Source organism: Balaenoptera musculus, chromosome 12, assembly GCF_009873245.2.
Source record: "Balaenoptera musculus isolate JJ_BM4_2016_0621 chromosome 12, mBalMus1.pri.v3, whole genome shotgun sequence".
NCBI classification, from domain to species: Eukaryota; Metazoa; Chordata; class Mammalia; order Artiodactyla; family Balaenopteridae; genus Balaenoptera; species Balaenoptera musculus.
The window spans coordinates 39,228,739-39,250,353 of NC_045796.1; the positions used below are offsets into that span (position 1 = coordinate 39,228,739).

Genomic DNA, 21,615 nt, shown 5'->3' on the forward strand with positions numbered 1-21,615 from the left:
TTTTTGTAATCAATATTGTCTGGTACGTCACCAAGTTATTATTTCAGATATAGTCTCAATTAAAGTGGTGCCCATAATTTGATGGTTTGATGTCAGAAAGTACAGGTATATACAGGTCTCTGCACTTGAAGCACTTCTGATAATCCCTTTAGGAACAAATGCAGGATGGTGTGTCCAAGCTTCAACTCAGCACACTGTTCCCTCCCTCAGCTCTTACTCCAAGACCCCTGATTTAGGAGCCTGGGGTGCTTACGTTATTGCCATTACTTCCACCAGCGCCCTTAGCACTGAGAATTTGTTGAACACTATGCGATAAAACCCTTAAAATGATGTTTTCAGAGTCTCATTGCATAGGTTACAAACTTTGTAAAGATTTTTATTTTTTAAAACACATTCCTCCATGAAATACTATTTATTATCTCTTGATTTCTTAACTCGTTTACTCTTTTTTTCTGTGCTACTTTCTATGTAATGTGATTTTTTTATCCCCCAACCCCATCCCCCATCAAATAAACATATACAATGATATGTTTTAACTCAGAGAATTATTAAACATTTTAGACATTTTTTACATTGTAGCCTACTGGAAGCAGTAAAATTTTAAATTAGCTAGTTACTAATATCACAATTATTATTTTTTCTTTATTTCTTCTTTTTTTTTAATTTATTTTTGGCTGCACTGGGTCCTCGTTGCTGCGTGTGGGCTTTCTCTAGTTGCGGCGAGCGGAGGCTACTCTTCCTTGTGGTGCGTAGGCTTCTCATCGCGGTGGCTCCTCTTGTTGCGGAGCATGGGCTCTAGGTGCGTGGGCTTCAGTAGTTGTGGCACGCGGGCTTCAGTAGTTGTGGCTCACGGGCTCTAGAGCGCAGGCTCAGTAGTTGTGGCTCACGGGCCTAGTTGCTCCATGGCATGTGGGATCTTCCCGGACCAGGGCTCGAGCCCATGTCCCCTGCATTGGCAGGCAGATTCTTAATCGCTGAGCCACCAGGGAAGCCCTTTATTTCTTCTTATGGTTTTTCACATTATATAAACTTTAAAATATTTTTCTGATTTATCATTATAATTTAATTTTTTTTAAATGGTATTATTTTACTTAAACTCCTAAAATTTTTACCACAAAATTTCCATTCATGGAAGTTATTAAAAGGTTTATGTTAGAGTTTTGTTAGTTTCTGGCTGAAGCCTTTTAAAAACAGCACACGATCTGTTAGTAAAGAGATGTAATCAATAATGATCAGATACTTTGCTCAAATATTAGGAGACCAAGAAGGATGTTTACAACCTCACCAGGAAGCCTTACCACAATGACTGGGGGATTTTGAAACCTAGAAAGAAAAATGTGATGTTTCTCAAATTAGATAGTCTATGAGCACTGTTCAGCTAAACATTCTGTATTGATAGAAATGTTCCATATCCACATTGTTGAAAATGGTAGCTACTAGCCACATGTGCTTTCTAACTCTTGAAGTATGACTGGTGCTATTGAGAAGCTTAATTTTAAATTTTATTTAGTTTTATATTTGAATAGCCAGATGTGGCTAATGGTGCCCTATTGGCCAGCACAGCCTACTCTTTTAGTTTACTAGGTCCTTCCTTTGCCCTCTCCCCACTCCTTTATTTATCTGAGAACCCAGACAGGAAATAAATTGTAGTTTTACTTAACACAAGGGTCAGTTAGGATTCCTGTGCTTCCTAAGAGCTGGGTAAGTTTCCATGGAGTGCTGGTAATCTCGCTCTTGGGGAGAAAAGTATAGCACTGAGTTAGCATTTGTTCATTTCCATGGTGTAAACAATCCCACCATGACCATTTTGAAGCCACCAACATGAAATCACCCAGCTGGAGAAATTTCTGAAAATTTGACTAGTGGCTCTCACAAGCTTGTACGAACTGGCTCTAATGTACTTATGCCCTGTGAAAGTCCAAAGCCCTCCCTTTGGACCTTTGCTTCAAAATCCCAGAGCTTTGTATGCTCAAGATCACCTCTGGCTGTGAGCCCTGCTCTTACTTAATTGGTTCAGTTAGTAGGTTGGCTTGTTAATTCTCTTGATTCTGTCCTTTATTCTCACCACTACTTGTCTTTAATTTCCACAAAATCCATTCACACAAACTATTTATGTAAAGAGTTGAATTTAAAAAAAAGGAGTTTATGGATGGTAGAGCGTGTGTGTGTGTGTGTGTGTGTGTGTGTGTGTGTATGATCAATGGTAACAAATACAGATTGAATATTGGCTATCTTTGCTATTTAATGCCCTCTGGATATTGTCTGTTGTCCTTTCCCAGGTAGTCACCAGCCTCAGGTCATCTCTCTGACTCCTTTCCGACTTTTTTTCCTCACTTGTCCTCACCCCCTTACTTTTGGATTGCCCCCAGGAATTCTAAAATTCTCATTGTCATTAAAAGCAGTTTAGGTCTTTCCAGTCTCCTAGACTCTCCTTTTTAGCATCCAAACTCATCACTTTGCTTAAAGGACCCCAGGATCAACCTTCCTTATAAAGCAGTTATTCATAAATTCAACAATTATTTACTGAATACTGATAATGTGCCAGGCACTCTTCTGGTTGTAAATATCAAATCTGCCCCTCTATTACATTAGTAGTGAGTGTAATCATTGTCAGAATGCCTAGCACAGTGCTGAAATATGTTGGCATTCAATAGATATCATTTTATTATATATATTTTAAGCAAAATTTAGAATTATTTAGAAACATTAAGGGAAAGAAATAGAGGATGTGATCTTCAGAAATATTAAGCTTTTCATTTCTTTATTTCATCTGTTCCCCGTAATTACACATCCTATTCCACCCCAAAGCCTTTTCAATCATGATATTTATGACCCTCAGATGTATAGAGACAATGATGTAATCCACTATCATTTTAGCAAGTTGTGCATTTTTAATTAATACAAGCATATCTTTCCATTTACCTGTATTTGTTTGTTGTTGTTGCTTCTGCTGTAAATTTGCTAGCTGTACATTGTGGGTACACAGTAAATATGCACTGAAAACACTTTCGGTTTCAGTGAATGAGAAACTACAATAAATGAAAAATACAGTAAGTGCTGTAGTTATGCTTAATAATATATTTTGGCTTATTTTTTTTCTTTGATCATTCTTTCAGTTTTTACTTTTATATTATTTGGTAAATTTTGCAAGTACATTGGGCAATATTTTATTGCCCCGATGCTAGGTGCTTGCGGCAGAAGAGGGGATATACAGTGTTCTGTGTTAATACTCTTGCTCATCCAGCCTGTCTCTCACGCCTTTCCACTGTTTTAGGCCTCCACAGCCTCTGTCCTAGTCCAGGCTGCCATTACCTTTAGTCTGGAACACTGTTTTATACTTCCTCACTGGTTCTGCATAGCCCGTAATTTGCACCACATATTTTGCAATGCGTGGATTCATAGCCTACACATCTGGTTATTTTACTCTCCACTTTAAACCTGCTGAAGCTGTACTTTGTCCTTAGGAAAAAGTTCAAATTTAAAGGTTTCAGTGCCTCTCCTGCTCTGTGTCTAGTTTCATCTCTTGATAACTGCTTCGCCACACAAAATTCTCTCCAATCATTTAAAGGCATTCAATTCTGTTACCCTTTCTGTTCTTTCAGAGGCTTCTTTCTTTTTTTTTTTTATAAATTATTTTATTTAATTTATTTATTTTTGCCTGTGTTGGGTCCCCGCTGCTACGCATGGGCCCTCTCCAGCTGCGGCGAGCGGGGGCCGCCCCCCACCGTGGTGCGTGGGCTCCCCACCGTGGCGGCCCCCCCGTTGCGGAGCACGGGCTCCAGGTGCGGGGGCTTAAGTAGTTGTGGCACGTGGGCTCTGGAGCGCAGGCTTAGTAGTTGTGGCGCACGGGCCCAGCTGCTCTGCGGCATGTGGGATCTTCCCGGACCGGGGCCCGAACCCGTGTCCCCAGCATTGACAGACAGACTCTCAACCACTGCGCCACCAGGGAAGCCCCCAGAGGCTTCTTTCTTTGTTAAAACCTTATCTTCACCTCTCTATCGCTTATGTTTTGAATAACTTTTATTCATATTAAAGTATCCAGTTATTATTTCCGTAAAATATCATCCCTTCCTGCCCCTCTGGATAGGTAGGTATTTTGTTCCAAGAGTTCCCGCTAAGTATCCATCTCTTACAATGGAACATAGTGCACAACGCTGGGTATTTAATTGTATCTCACAAGATCTGAGTCCTGTTTTTTTAAGTAGGTTTCTCTATTTTAACTGACAAGAGCTGGGTACAATGTAAAATGAATATCATGCCTCTGTTCAAAATTAAGGAGAATTAATAAATGCTATCCATAACTAGGAGATTTTGTTTCTCAGCTGGTATTCAAAAGTGACTAGGAAGAAAGCATACATTTGCAAGTATCTATTATGTTCAAAGTATTGTGCTCAGTACTTTACATATGTCACCTCATTTAATCCTCACAGCATTTGAGCCTTTGAAAACCTAAGTATGCTCAAGGGTATAAAATACTAAATGGCAAAGCTGGGATTCAAAGCTTGACCTTTCTGAATACAATATTTATGTTCTTTTTACCAATTCGCATTGCTTTTGAGGGTCTGTGAAAGCTGAATTGCTGACTACTATCCATCTTGTTGGCTGAATTGAGGAATATATATTAAAGAGCTTTGTAAACTGTAAATATTCTACACAGGTACAGGGAGCTATGGGTATTCCTTAAGCATCTATTGAATACATAGCTAAGTGACTATACAGTATTAATAGCATCATTAGTGTTAGAGAGAAGCAAAAAATATTTATTCTTTTTATTTTATTTTATTTTTTTTTAATTTTAATTTTTTTATTTTTATTTTTGGTCGTGCTGCTTGGCATGTGGGATCTTAGTTCCCCAACAAGGTATCGAACCTGGGCCCCCTGCACTGCAAGTGTGGAGTCTTAACCACTGAACCACCAGGGAAATCCCAATTCTTTTTAACAATCGCCCAGTGTGTATTCCTCTGGGATACAGAGGAATGTTATATTAGAGAAGAGTTCTATCATCAAATATGTTTAGGAAACAATGAGCTTAAATTGGTTTCTCTACTGTAGAATTTCAGTGTGGAATATGTTGTCATTTTAAAATCTTAGAAAGGTAACATCTTGTCTACATGCTTTTCAGAGTTCTTGACCCTGAACTCTTTTTGTGGATAAGAGCATCTGTCAGAACTAGTATTCTATGGATCCCACTTGTAAATTAGTTGTAAAATTACTCATCAGAGAATGTTACTCGTAAAAATGTGTTCTGCCATGTAAATTCAAACAAGGATTGTGGATGGCTATTTCTGAGATGGTAAAGTATGGAAGTTAATTTATATATGTGGGTTGCAAAATCACTCATTAAGTTACTCCTCTAAGAAATAGATATGAGAGTTTCCCACTTTATATTAGAGGATATAAAATATGACTTCTTATTCACGTGCTTAATTAGTATTATGCATACTGAGATGCTTCAATTAAATTCAGAAACTTTGATGATTGAATATTGTGCATACAGTGTTGTGATGAACCAGATGAACAGCACAGAGCACATGGGAATTACACACTTACTATCTGCCATCTTCTAAGCATTTTCAGAGTATTAGCTCCTGTCTTAATGTGAAACCAGGTACCATTGTTAATACATTTTAAAGATGAGGAAACCAAGCAAGAGAGCTATTGAATTATTTCCCAATGTCACACAACTAAAAATTGGTTGGGATTGGATTTGAAATCAGGCTGTGTGCCTCTAGGGCTTATGTTATTAACCCCTATGTGATACAATATTGCCACTTTCTTATTGATTTCTGATGGTGAAGTCTTTGTGGAAAAAATAATTTCTTTGTACAAAAGTGTACTTGTATTGCTATAGTTTTCAAGATTTACAGCAATTTTGAATGAAGTAATCACAAAAGGTAGCAGTCTTACTTTTACCCTCCTTACAATTCATTTTTACCAAATAATTAATACTTTACCATGCTTCTCCCATGTTCTTTCATCCTTTAAAATAACATGTTTTTATTCAACAGATTTACTATTTTAGTCCATCATTTAGATTGTGGGGGGTATATTATGCATATCCACAGAGAGGGGATGGCATGAGGGAAGAAAAATGATGCATTTGGAAAGTCTGTCCTCACGGCATGTGTAGATTAGGGAGAGAGAGAGAAATGTATGTGAACAATGAAAGCACACATAGAAGGTATAGATGCCTTAAGAAAAGTCCTGGTGAGGTGCCATGCTGGCTCAAAGGACAGAGAGAGGACTGGCACTTGGGGGATCAGGGAAGTTTCCAGAAAATGATGGTATTTGAGGTTGGATGAAAAAGAGTACGCAGTTGGATGTGAAGATAAAGAGAGAAGCAGACAAGCACAAATAAAGGCATGGGGAGAGCCCCAGTGCTACTTTCATGTCCGGAGTTACTAAAACGTGCTGTATTCAGTTGGGTATAAGCAGAAAGCAACTTTGTTCTTTCAGTGACTACCACTGCAAACCTCTCTCTTTAGACTTGCTTTTCTCCACCCCTTGGATGAAATCCGAAAAAGACCCTATATTTTTCCTGGTCATGCTCAGATAATAAAACAATGGTCTTTTCCCCCAAGCATTTAAAACTTCCAAATCCAATGTAATATCAAAGCTCCCAACATCCATCCCAGTTAAAAAGTTTCCCATTGCTCAGCTTGAGCTTGCCCTGAGCTTGGAAACCTGTAAGTGGGTGGGGTGTCCTGGGCTTCCTGTCCCTTTTCCTCACTCTGTTCACAAACAACTGATTACCATAACCTCCAGGGTAAGAGCAAAGGGGGTGGAGCAGGGATGAGGGATACAATCTAACTTGACTGTCTCAAGTGTTACCTGAGTTTGGTGCCTTCTGTCCTAGTGTCAGATGTCCAAAACTGATTTGCACACCAAAGATAAGTTATACCATTGACAAGTTAATTTAAAAATTCTAACACTAAAATTCTTAGTTTAAAATTTTCATGTAATTGAAACAAATGCATGTTATTTTTAGGACTGTGCCTTTTTCATTTTATCTTTTTTGGGTAAAGGAATATACACATTTTAACTTTAGGAATAATCAAGGACATAGGGGTTAACTACCACCTGAAACCATCATGTAATTTAATTTTTAGAAAAGAATGCCAATGCCTGCTCGAATGGGATTGGGAATGCCACAGTTTAAATTCTCTGAACATCAAATATATGTATTACTACCTTTAGATCTGTTTCATATCTAAACTGTTTAAAAAAAAATCTTAATTTAAAATCAACTATATGGCCCCAATTGTAGGATAACTTATGAACATTTGTGTGTGTAGCATGCTGTGTTCTGCATGCATTTCTTTGTTATTTGCCATTTGTTGAATTCAAAGGTACCATTGTCCTTATCAATACACAAGAGAAACTCATTCTCTGTTTTCAGTTATTCCTAAAGTGTTAGCTCTCAGGAGAGACTCTGAAAGATTCTGTTCCTGTTTTTGAGCCCAACAAGTTCCTTTTAACTGAGACAGTAGTTTATAACACTGAATGTAAATCACATGGAATGATTTTTCTTAGACCAAATTAATTTGTTTCACTACTTTGACAATTTTCTAACATATAACAAAATCTAGATTTTAAAAAAATTGTCTTTAAATGATCTGATTCCAAAATTACTAAAATACATTAAAGACTTTAAATGTTTAAAAAGAAAAATTCTGAGAACAATTCAAAGATTAAATTCACATAAAGGCAACCAAACTCAATAAAAGTAAATAAATTATAAATCCAAAGTTAACTAAAAAAAAAAAGAGTAGAACTAGATTTTATTCTTCTATTTTTGGTTAATATACTTGTTGCTATTATTTGAATATTTTATAAGGGTTGATATTTTAAATATTTAAAGAATTTTGGGGTAAATATATTCTCTATCAATATCATTGTTTTTGTTTATAATTAATATTATTGTAATACAATACACTAATTTACCATGATACTGCAATATTAACACTATTTCTGTGCCCGAGATAAGTAATTAAAGGGCAGCCTTGGAATCCTTCTTTTCTAGTCTTCTTGTTATATGAAATAATGCATTTCTTTCTTGTTTAAGTCAAATAATATAGGATTTTCTATACATTACTCTATAGAAATTAGCTGTTAGTACTGCCATTGTTGTTATTTTTTTAAAACCCAGAACCGTTTGTATTAAAAGATTTGCTTACGGTTACATATGGCTATCAAGAAAAAATGACATTATTCTGAAAAGAGTTGATAAGGCTTTCTATGTTGGAAACATGCTGGACTAGGAATCCCAATATTTATGACTTAGCCTAGGCCTGCCTGCCTGTCTGATAGGGTTATGACATAGATCAAGTGAAATAATTTATGCAAAGGACTTTGGAAATTCTAATGATGCATACAAATTAAAAACTTCATTCAAATACAGAATAGTTCAGAGTAAGATTTTCAGTATGTTGGTGAGGACTTTCTAGAACTTAATGTGTTATACAATCTTGATGTCTGTGAAATACACTTTTGTTGAATATTTATGCAGAATATTCATAGGTTTTGATTTTTTTTGCTCTTCCATTATTCGATTTTGGCTTTTTGCTTAGTTTTAAAAAATTTCTGATTAAAATTTTAATCTGTACATTTGCAGTTATCTGATTTTCTAGAAAATTCAATAAATGAAGGATGAGGAATCAATAAAATTTTTAGAAATTTGAGTAGACATATATAGTCCAAGGACTGATGTAAAGAGTCAAGTATGGTCACAAGATAAATCAGTATTTTAAACATTTCAGCACAAAATACTGAGGCACCACCACTAAGTTTCTGCTTACTGTTCAAGAGATAGAACATCCTTCATGGTATTAGTCATCTAATGAGTGTTCTCTGGTTATAGTGCTTGAATACTTGGGTTAGATACATATGAGGATTGCAATTAGTATGGGACCACTGGTGGAATGATCAACCTTCCTGTGATAGCGTTTTGCAGTAGTTTGCCATGATATCAGTGTGTTTTTGAAACTAAATTGACTTTTAAAATTTCCCATTGTCATGTGAGCTTGTTTGAGAGATATTTGATTATTTACTAGTCTCTGGTCTGAGGATTTAACGTGGTAACCTCTATTGCATCCTTACTTTTGGCCTCCTCCCTCCAGCCTCATCGTATAGTACCGGAACTCATTCTGTCTGCTTTTGAGATTTCTTGTCAATGTTAAAGTTCTCAAAAATATTTCATGCTCCATAATCAATTGTAATTTCATTCTTAACATAGATTTTTCAAACTCTTCTTTGGTTTCTGAACTCAGATATGTACAGTAGTTCATATTTGTAAAATTTCCACTGCCTTCACATGGGTCGTGTGGAATCCAGTCCATCTGTGAGATGCTGGGGATGGGCTACTTGGAAACCTTATAGCTCTAAGAGTGGCTTTCAGTTCAGTCATTTGTTAGAAGAAGATTAATACCTTGCCTTTTACCAAAGTATGTGGGAAGGTGTTTTCATGTACTAGCACTCACTCACTTGCTCTCAAATGCTTCTGTGCCCATGGCTCCAGTAATTGAATATTAACTCCCTTATTTGTGCATATGAGCGTGGATTTTGAATATTCAAAGGTAGAGACCGGCTGCTAAAGTAACCTATTATGCTTCATTGGATGGTCCCAGGGAAAGCAGTACATTTGCTGCAATATGTGAAAATGTGGGCTTCAGAGCAATGTCAGTCCTTAGTAACCTCAGCTTGTCATTTTGCTGTTAAGAGAACCTCTAGGCTTCCTGCTAAATATCAATTTAAGTTTAAGTCTGCATGCTTGACATTGGGGACTACTGTTCCTGAGAGATGTACATAATTCCCTTTAACATTGATGGAAAGGAGAGCACAACGTGGTGAAATAGCCTTCTTGGGAGGACAACATTGTGAAGCTCATTTATTTCTCTAGATCGATCATGTGCGAACTGACAGTTAAAGCGTTTGAACTCTTAGAGCTGTGACACAAATTTGTACTAAAAAACAGATCATCACACATTGCAATAAGTCCACAATCCCTAAAATTAGGAATAAATATGGACTGTTATCTATGACTCATTCAGTGACATTTCATCTTAAATATGTAGTGCATATTTTCCCATACATCCCAGAGGTAACAAACAGCAAATAATATCACCTTCATGTTTAAACAAATAATTGCATACTTTACATATTAGATTAGGGGAAAAAACCTCAAACATGTAGCATCTATTATAGCTTCAAAAATTAGATCACTTCATCCAAGTATTTTGTTCTTCATGAATGTTAGTAAAGGCCCAAGGAGAAGATTGAAATCTTGATATCAGATAGAAGAAAATAATCAAATATTGCTTTCTGTCTTTATTAGATCTGTTAACTATTTACCAAATGGTCCTCTTTAGTTTTAGAGAAAAAAAAGGTTGCCCTATAATCTTGATATATCAGAATACCTACATATAATATTTAATAGCACAATTTTATGCATTAGAAAACCTGTCATTTCAATAATAAATTTCATTTCAAATATCCTTTCCCATTTTTCCCTCAACTGTCATTTTTTTTATCACAATTTACTGCTTGTATTTACATTTTTTTCAATTCTTCTCTCCAGTAGTTTTTTCTCTTTATCCTTTTCTCTCTCATATTTTTCCTTTAATAAAATTCCATTTTCAGTTAAATTGAATGTTTTTGAATTTGGACGTCTTCCTTGTACTCGTCATTGATCACAATATTACCCTTACAGGAAATAGTTGGGCATTGTTGGCATTTCAATAGGGTAATTTTGATTTCCAGAGGAAGAGATGCCTTTCTCTCCACCAGTGCTTTTTATTATTCCCTCTCTCACATCTTGTGATCTTTCTACCTTAATAGCTTTTCCACTTCCCAGACTTTTTAATATTTTTCTCTCCATCAGGTATTTTTCTTCTGTCTTCAAATAAAATAGGAGTTTCCTATTTTGAAAACAGCGTTTGCTTGATTCTCCCGCTACCTTCAAGCCACTTTTTTTCTAGTGCCTTTTACAACACTTGTCAAATAAATGACTTACACCCTCCACCTCGATTTAGTCACCGCCCACCTTAAGCCCCTAAAGACAGATGTAGTGTAAACCCTGACAGTTGGTTTTTTTTTTTTTTAAATGCAAGTGCCTGACTTAAGCTTTGGTTTCAGAGTCATCCACTTCAAACCACTTCCTAGATGGCTGTCTCAGATAGGCATCTTGCCCCAGCCCCCCACCTTCCATAGTCCAGGCTTCTTTTTTTTAGAGATTTTGGTTTATTTTGATAACCGACCACTTGGGCCGCTTGCTTTTTCTCTTCCCAGGCTTTAAATTCCCACTCTTATGTTTTTTATTCACCAATAGTGAGTCTGCAAAACCCTAGGCCCAACCCTTGACCCCAACAAAGGCAGAACTCCAGGCCTGCTAGCTCTCGCTTTCTCTCCGTCTCCCCTCAAGAACTTGCTTTGTGGCCTCCAGGTGTGCCATGTAATTTCCAGGACCTGTAAGTAACCTTTTTTTTTTAATTGCTGAGGGTGTCTTGCAATCATAATAAGAATACAAGGCCCTGTCCATATACAACATAGGTTATTGATAGGCTGCGACCAGCACAAAACAATAGGCTTCCTACTATTTGCATCCCAATTCCAAAATCATGTTCAAAAATGTTGCCAGGGACTCTCTAGATATAAAAACAAACTCTCTTTGTGTTCAATCCTGAGGTTTATTTCTTCATTTTTTAAACATCCTCTTCCCTTGACCTTGCTGAAATTAACATCTGAATTTTTCTTATACATTTTTAACCAATATTTTTCTCAAGCCAACTTGAGGGCTTCTGTTTGTCCCTTGGAAAAACTGTTCCTTCTTGCTCTCATAATGTTAATTTAACCTCTATGTGGATGATGTGAGAATCTCCATATCTCTTCAAAGGCCATATTTTTTTCCCAATGTCTACTTAGTATTTTCACTTGAAGTTACACCATTGTCTCAAACGCAATACGTATTTCTGTTATAAACTTCAATTAAATTATGTTAAAACAAATTCTGTTTATCAGGTCCCGAACCTGTCATATTTGAATAAACAGCCTTCTTTTTCCTCCTCTGTACATGTCAAACACATCTACAGAGGAGGAAAAAGAAAGCTGTTAAATGTCTAACTTATTTTTTTCTTTCCATTTCCATGAACACTTGCCTAGTCTTAGACATTATCATTTTACAACTAGAGTATTTCAGTGACAATTTACCTGGTTTCTATTCTACCAGAATAAGCCCTTTCTCCTGACAATCACGGAAAGTTTATCTCTTCGAAACATTGCTGTGTAACTCCCTTGCTCAAAAGTGTAATGGCTCTTAATGTTCTAAGAAAAAAGTACATCTCATTCACTAGATTTCAAGGTTAATTTTTTTGACCATAATTTACTTTAAACAATTTTTAAATTTTCATTTTTACTTCTCATTAACACAAAGGAGACCCTTGCTCCCCAGCCAGATTGATCCATAATCCATGGGACTACTTAATCAGTCATTCACTTTGTAACTTTCTTTCCCTCACCCCTTTGCTGCTCTATACTCTCCTTCAAGCCTTACCTATTTCCTGCCTCCTTTAAAATTGCCAAAGTCCAAAACTCAGATGACTATACCCTTCATTTGGCATTTTTCCTGTAGTGTCCCTAACCAGACTGTGGGTGGAAATAGTCCTTACATTTAAGTATGGTGCCTGCCCCTAGTAAGCATGAATGCAAAAAATACTGAAGCAAGAATGAGTGATGGAACTCAGTAATTATTTGGAGAAGTATTTTCTCATTTAATAAAATTGAGTTGTTCAACCTTAAATTGTCTGTTAAACCCGAGGACAAAGTTTAGCTGAAAGTGTTTCTTTAAAAATATAACCCTGAATTCTTCCTTAGATTGCTTTGATTTAGGACTCTGTTAAGGATTCCTTCTTTTTGGAAATCATGCTAATTTTCCAGTGTAATAGATCTGCATTTTATAAACCCAGCCATTTTTTCAAGAAATGTAGATTCTCTTTGAAGCTGATTATAACATCTTCAGATTTTGACATGTGCAGTATTACAGAGAAAAAAAGACTCAGTGAGTCTGAACAGTTTTATGAGGATAATTGCTACCTATTTGGTTTAGAATTTCAGGCAGATAACAATGACTTTTTTAAACACATTTTCTCCTAATCATTATTCATGTACCCATGCAAAAACATTGACTGGATGCCTTCTTAGTGCCAAGAATTGTGTGAGAGAATGAAAATAAACCATGCTTTGCTCTCAGTTTTTGCTTCCACTATCCTCATTTTTTTTTTTTTAATATGGTTACTTTTATGATTAACAATTCTGTTTGTTTATAACATTCCCAAATTGGGTAATGAGATAAAAGGGGTATGTGTGTGTTTCTTATTGTCTAGAAAAGTGAAAAACAGAATGATAATATTCACAGACACTGTTTACTAATGTTAGACCAATAGGGGCTGGTGGTTTTTAAGGGCTGAATTAGATCATGATGCTCTATGATATCATTTAGTGAGGAAATCACTCCTTATAGTATGTATAAGTTGCGAGTTAAGTGACCTACCAACAGCATATCACTTAATTTTTAAGACTGAAATTTTACCTGAAAAATATGGCTGAACAGTCAGAAATTTTGTTTTTTTGATATGTATATATAATATACATAATAAAATAGCTTGTTTTCTAAAATAAACTCTTGACTCTTTAAATTTCATTTTGTTTCACTTCACTTAAAGAGCCCAAATCGATCTTAGATAAGGAAATAAATCACTCATACTGGGAATGCAATAATTTTTCCAAATCATAACATTTATTTCAATAAAAAGTCAAGTTTCTACTTGAGTCCTAATTCTTCTAGGAAGCATATGTTTCTCTTAAGAGAATCAGTCCAGTTTGGTGGTTAAAATGCTTGCTTTTAAAACATGATCAAAGAAAAGGGGGTAATTATTTTATGGTAAGGGAGGACTACCAAGGTAAACCTCAATAATAAAAATAAATAATCAAGAAATTTTCCATCAAAACATGATATAGGTAATTTTTTCAAATTCTCGTATCTTTGTTCATAGTCACGGATTTTAGAAAGGTGTTACAGAAGTGGAAAGGGACCTGGAGTGACCATCTGGGGCTGCCTCTTTGCTTTAAGCAGATACATTGAGGACCCCTCGAAAACAGATATCTATCTGGCAACCCCAGGAATGGGACCTCACATCTTCCCATGGTATCACATTCCATTGTTTTATTAGCTGTATGGCAGAAGGCTTTTTCTTAATCTAAATGGAATCAGCCTTCCCTTTAACATGCCAAATATTTTTTAAAGTGAAAGGCCAAATCATGTGTCTCATTCATACTTCTTTTTATTAAAAAAAAAAAAGTTTCCTTCTTTTAATTGTTTAAATAAATCTATACCTTGATCTTCAACTCTAAATTCTGAATTGTTAAATGTTTAAGAAACCTGCCATTCTTAGACATTCAGAGAGCTAGATGATGCCATGAGGGGAAATGCCCGTTACTCTAATTGTAAGTATTCTCACTGATGTTTTCCAGTTTCTTTTCTCCCTAAGCTTACTTCTCTTCAAATAATATAGGAAAAATGTGATTCCATGTGTAGAAACTGTAGGTAGATTTTGACTTATATTTAATTAAAACCTCAAAATTATTTTTTTCAAATTAAGAAATATTTAGAATAGTTTTTATGGAAAACATAGTCTGTGCTCTTAAAGATTAAGAAAAAAATCAGGAGAATATTTTAGCAAACCTTGAAGAATCTTTTTTTTTTTCTGAATTAAACTCTATAATGCTATGATACTAGGTTAAAGGCTATTTAGATTCTAAAGCAAATACAATGTACAAAATACATTCCTCGATCAGAAGATTTTCTGGAAAAAAATAGTCTAGCTAAATTATGCTACCTATTGTAAGCAATGCTGCCAGCTTATTTAGATTCTTAACCTCTAGCAATAACAGATTATTTTGATAAATTATTCATATTTCTGCACTGTGCACCTTTTGCAATTTGCATATCTGGCAGCAAATAGGCTCTCCTTTCAGGCTTCAGTCCCCTTGGTCAGACAGGATGGCCGAAGGCTGCTTCATGATTAATTTCATCTCAGTGGGGTTATTATCATACTGAAATTAGCAATGCCCCTGAAATATGCTTTCCTGGAGCTACAGGCACAAGAGGCTTAGTTAGTTTAAGAGCTTTTAACCATATAGTAAATTTTAGCTTAATTGTTAACCTTTCTCTATTTGGGGAGTATCTACACCTAAAAATAATACTGGATTTTACAAGACTAGAAAACAATAATTTAGAGCTTGATTTACCAGCTCATTGGATTGCAGGATAATTTGTCATTAGTTTCTAGTATCTTATTTAAAAAGGATGTATACTTTTGAACGATCAAGGCAGTTTTTATATTGCTGGTTCAAAGTTTACTGCCGAATCAATAAATATTAATTTTTCTTCTGGTTTGTGTAAAAGTCATTCAGCTTTTCTATATTTAGTTTTCTCACCTAAGAACAGTCTAAATGCCTTGTACCATGGCAGAAGTAGCAAGAGATGGCTTTTAAAGAAACGTTTCTGGAAAATATTATAAATTCAGTGATTTGGTATTGGGAAGAACTGGAAGATTGCTTAGAAAATATTTAAAATGTAAGTATGGTTCTCTACAATGCCATTATTGTTCATCTGCTGTCCGTTAGTCAAAGACCAATACTGGACTCACAGTGCAGCAATCTACTTGCTGTTAAAGTTATGTGAACCCTGCATTTGAAAACTCAATGGATTAACCATTCACATTAAAAGAAGTCAGAGTATAAACAGAGTCCTGTAGATGAAAAGTTCATGATATTAAACTAATATTTAAACCTATATGCAAAAATTGATTTCTTAACAAAGTATTTGCAGACTCACAATATTTTTTCAGTTTGTTAAGTCAGACTGTTTCATGCCTAAGGAATCAGAAGACACTAAAACATTTGGCTAATCTGATTCATGACAATTTGTTGATATAAATACAACATGTTTCAGGAAGCTAAGAATACTAAGTATTCTGATAATTTTCTGCTAAAACATTCCCAGGAGACGTATACTGACACTTAAATCTAGGTCCATCCTGTCTCTAATTTTGAGCGCCAAAATATTATTTATGGATTTCAGAATTATTATAAACTTCAGTTGAATTTTCTTATTGTCCTGTGTTCTTATTTAAATCACTATTTTATTTCAAAAACATAACTATAAAAATTATCAAATAAAAAATTGAAAAAAGGAAAAATTATTTGATATAATAAAATTTTCATTTGGGCTGCGTGTAGTAGAGGCAGTGAGTAATACAGAGGAAATAAGACTGGCCATCACTTGATAATTTTTGAATGGGTGTTGAGAGCACCAATGAGATTGGAGCTTATTATACATTCGTTATTTTGTTATATATTTGAAAATTTTCCTAGTAAAAGGTTAGCTTCATTTGCAGTTGGCAGTAATCAAAAGGAGAGAGAAAATTATGTATACTGAAAACTTGTCTGTAAAGATTTAATTTGTTTTCACTCTTGTGTAGTTTTTGTCTGGCCTTCTTAATGTACATTTATGGTCTCAGAGTTGCTTCCTTCTTAAAGCGTTGGTTTTGAAAATGGAAATACTGTACACTAGCAGATGTCAAATATGATCACCCCTGCATGTGTCCTCAACAGATTAGAGGCTGACAGAGGAACCGAATGATCAATGGGAGAAGTTATTAATAAGGCCCTAAGAAAAGCTCTCCATAATTCACAATTGGGTATACCGGGTGGTCCAATAGAATCTTAGGCATGGAGAACTCGTTTAGAATCAGTGGTCTAAGAAGACATTAAAAAAAAAAGAGAGAGAAAAGATAGGTGGAAATTTGACTATAAAAATGCTAAGGTACTTTACTGACAACTATTTTTAAAATCTTTTTTTTTCTTTTTTTTAAATCAGAACTACTCTACAGTTCTCTGATTTGTTGAGATCTTGAAGTAGTAAAACACCTAGGCAGTTTAGGGTACTTTTGATGATCTTTCCTATGTATTCTTGTATCCTTTCATCCACCTTTTCATTCACCAATTATTTATTAAGTACCCACTAAATGCTAGTTATAGGGTAGAGTAATACTTAGAAATATATTAGTTAGAATTCACTATCTGTATGTAAATCTTGATTAATTCTGATTTGAGACCAACTATTCTAGATGTGACAAAGGTAGCACTAACATGATAGTTGCATGTTCCTCCAGGAATAAAAGAAATTAATAATAAAAAGATCATAGGTAGAATGGACTCAATTTAATTTTGACAAAAGATATTTTGTCTTAAGAAATAAGTTTAGGAATAATGTAAACCATATATGTGGATAAATAATATTTCTTTTATATAAAAACAGGATGAAAAATTACTATTTTTGTATCATGATTATAATACAAATGAATAATTATCTCACCAACAAGAGGTAAAGCATGAATTAGAAATTAAACCTCTGGTGTTTGGCCAATGAAACACTGATTCTTTGCTTATGATTCTTGACCAAGTTATTCTGATGCAATCTTGTTATTTTATAATTCTAACTAGGATTATAATATTAACCTGTAATCAACATTTGATGATAATTAAATGAAAGATTATAATATATATGTGTATCAACTACTACATTTACACCTAGCTTAGTACATACAAATAATAGGTCCTAAATAAATATGTGATAAATGAGCAAATAAATATTAATACCTAAAACAAATGACCAGATCTTCCTTCCCATGTTGTTAAATGATAATTCAATTATTGAAAACTTAGTAAAGACAATCATGAACAATTATTTAGTGAAATGTGAAATGATCCATTGCTTTTAAAATCTTTATTTCTCCTTTATTTTCATGCTAATTAATCAAATAATATATTTAAATGTCTATGGTATAAGTGAAGTTTTCTTGGTACCCCGTTTCTTTAAAGAGAACATTCTGAACAAAGAAAAAAAAAAAAAACCAACAAAACCCCCCTAAGACAAGAGGGAAGAAAGATTCAAAATGAAACTTGCTCATACTCTCCCAACACATATTGTTGCCCAGGGCCATGGTTATAGTTGATGGGCACCACAGCAGTGTAAGGAATGACATCTTCGGTCAAAAGCTTATCCTGGAATTTGGTTGTTCTGGGCTTTGTTCTCTTATTAGTTACTCAGTGACCTTCAGTGAGCCACTTTATTTATGTCTTAATGCTCCACGCATTTCAAAGGGCTAATCATACAGAAATAATATACAAAGAATTCTGAGATTTACAAATTCAGGTGCTAAGGGCTTCCTTGGTGGTGCAGTGGTTGAGAATCTGCCTGCCAATGCAGGGGACACGGGTTTGAGCCCTGGTCCAGGAAGATCCCACATGCCACAGAGCATGTAAGCCCATGCACCACAACTACTGAGCCTGCACTCTAGAGCCTGCAAGCCACAACTACTGAGCCCACCTGCCACAACTACTGAAGCCTGCGCACCTAGAGCCCGTGCTCAGTAACAAGAGAAGCCACCGCAATGAGAAGCCCACACGTCGCAATGAAGAGTAGCCCCAGGTCACCCCAAGTAGAGAAAGCCCACGTGCAGCAACAAAGACCCAATGCAGCCAAAAATAAATAAATAAATAAATTTTAAAAATCAAATTCAGGTGCTAAACGAATGCAAAGTATTCCATGGTCAGTTAACAGTGAAGCAAAATAGTTTTGGGAAACTTTATTTTATGATTTTATTTGGTTCAATTACTTTATTTCTGTCTCTGTAAGCCGAATTCTCAGCGGTTCTCCTAATAATTGTGTTCACTTCTTAACAAAAATTCTGAGTGCCAAGGGCAGTGTTTTTATGTTTGTGTTTTTATAATTTTTCTTTTTTTTGTTGTTATATATCCTTCTGAAATAGTACTTCATGGTAATTAATTTATGTCTCTTTTTTTTTTTTCCATAAGATCCTGGCAAAGTCCCAGAAGCCAAACAAGGGACAATAAAAATTGCAGCACAAGGTAGGCAATAAAACACTTAAAAATTCTATTGCTTTTTTAAAAAAAACTTACAGTAGCACTTTATTGACAATAGCCGAAGCTGTTTATTGCAGAATAGCACCATCTGCTGGGTTATTGTAGAAAATATTTTGTTGTTGCATGAAGATGCACATTTCAAGAATTTATTTAGTAATTGGAGAAAGTGCAACTGAGAGTAATGCCACATTTGCAGAGGAGACACTGAATGACCCAAGAATTCGTATCTTGACTCCAGGTTTGTCATTGAGCTTTTACTTGTACATCCAAAAATAAACCATGGATTAATTGATACATAGAAGATAATATGATGGACAGATAGAGATACCCAAATATATAAAATTTCCAATGTTTTTAGTTATGCATTTTAATTTGTGTCATACTAGAAAATTCAGTCAGAATGTTATTAAATTAATACTACTTCATCTGTATATTGAGACTGCAAAAATCAGATATGACTACAAATTAATCCTAGCTTTTATGAGCCATCTGAGAAAATTTGTTTTATCACTCACTAATATCTTTGGGACATCAAAAGTGGTTTTGTTTAAGAGAACTTTAGAAAATATATTGATTCTTTAAATCATCAGTTTGGAAAAAGTACTTCTTTAAAATAATCTTCCTGTGATGTTATTTTTTAACTATCACCTGAAATCACATCCTTTGAGAAAGCTACTCTAACTCCATTGTCCACTTTATAGAACACTCTTAGGAAAGAAAAAGTAAAATATTTACTGGAGAAAATCTTTATTTTTTCTCCTTTGCCACATTATACCGCATTGACCAATAAAGGAGATGCATTTAGGTGGTGGTACATTTGTTTCTGTGCAGAAGGCCCTGTAGCAGACTTCTCAGCACATGACATGATTCCATCTGATCCAAAATTTTCTGTTACATTTAATCCTGGACCCAACGATGTACAGAATCATCCTAGTAAATATTGGTAAAATGGCTTGACTAGCCATTTGACCCAATCATGTTGTTTATAAAGTATATGTGCTAGAATGGTTAAGAACTATGATACAAGGTTTTAGTTTTCATTTGATCATTGGGTTGCTCAACAAAACTGATTCTTCTTTAGAAGAGTTCTGATCAGGAATGTCATTAATATTATGGTAGGTAGAAAAGCAGGGCAAATATTATCATCACTTTTGTGTTTTCTATTCATGAAAATGCAGCTCAGAGCAGATTCCTTAAGTGAATGACTACCTAGTTCAAGAATTACTGCAGTTAATGCATATATGTTCTCATAAAAAAGCACAATAGCCTGGCACAGTCTGTTTTAACTGAGGCTTCTGAAGGTCATGGTAGGTGTGGAACTATGACTCGAGGCAGGCACTTAGTGTTACTTCAGCCTCCTATTAGAGGAGTTCAGGGGAGAGAATTAAAGAGATATCTGGAAATCTGCTTCAGATTTGAGCTTGGGGCCATGGGCTCTTCACTTTTACATTCCAAGTACATTGGATTAGGCAGACTCAGAACTTAACGCTTTCAGAATAAAGCATTTATTTTTGAGTGAATAATCAGGTAGAGTTTCGAAGGCTTGTAAAACTATCCTTTTATGAGATTAGATGAAAGTGCTGATTGAGAACAGTGTACAAGGCAAGAGTTAGGGGCTATATATATATATGTTCACTAAATTGTAATGACACATCAAAGCAGGGACACACCAAACAGGGATAAATGTCACTTGTGTTGTGCACATACTCAGTAGACCTTTTGTAGACAAGTTTTATAACACCACAGCTGCATAATTAAATTATGCATAGAAGTAATTAATATTTGCAAGTACTCCATGTGGAGACAGCTTAAACACGATGGCAATACTGCTATAGACGAGACTGATAATTTTGATAGATACAGTGACAAAATTGACAGTGATGTTTATAGTGGGGTAAAAGTTAGAGTATATCTCTTCATTTATTTAATTTTTTTACTTTTATAACAAAGGAACTATTTAAACCCTAGTTTTATATAAATTATGTATATATGTACATATTAATTATAATTAAGATATAGCATTCTTTGCTGGAAGTACTTAAAAAATTATTTTAACAAAGAGTTTGGAGGCACTGAGAAGACAATGACATAAATGTCTTTACACTACAGGAGATTACAATTTGGAGATATGAGAAATTTAAGTAACAACACAAATTGAATATCTTGTAGTGCTGAATTGAATTGTAGAGATAATAAATGCCAAAGAATTAAGACAAAGTGATTTTCAGTAAGAGGGATTCCTCATGGATGAGGGGTGACTTGAGTTTGTAGCATGACTAAAAAATAAACTGGAAGAAAAAAAAGCATTGCTAGTAAGTGGATGACTTAAGTAGATATAAAGAGTTAGCGATAATTATGAAAGGTTGTTGTCATTATCAAGACATGAGACAATAACCTTAGCTAGGATGGCGCAAATGACTTTAGAGAAATGCAAATAAGGTGAACATTTTGAAGACATAATATTTGATAAACTATACAGATGAAACAAGGAAAAAATAAAAATGGTACTGAGCTTTTGAGTGTTGGTGAATAGGATCATTGTAATTGTCATAGTGATAAGTCCCAGGGGAAGGAATGAGCTTAAGGGAAAAGAAGAGGATTCACTTTTGGGCA

At 34.9% G+C, this 21,615-nt stretch overlaps 1 protein-coding gene across 1 annotated transcript in view; it reads left to right on the forward strand.

Moving 5' to 3' along the window:
• TRDN (triadin) overlaps positions 1–21,615 on the forward strand; it is a 370,489-nt gene that overhangs the window by 208,876 nt on the left and 139,998 nt on the right. Inside the window, exon 13 of the mRNA XM_036871396.1 lies at positions 18,934–18,987. Coding sequence (XP_036727291.1) covers positions 18,934–18,987 — 54 coding nt within the window. The remainder of the gene's footprint in view (positions 1–18,933; positions 18,988–21,615) is intronic.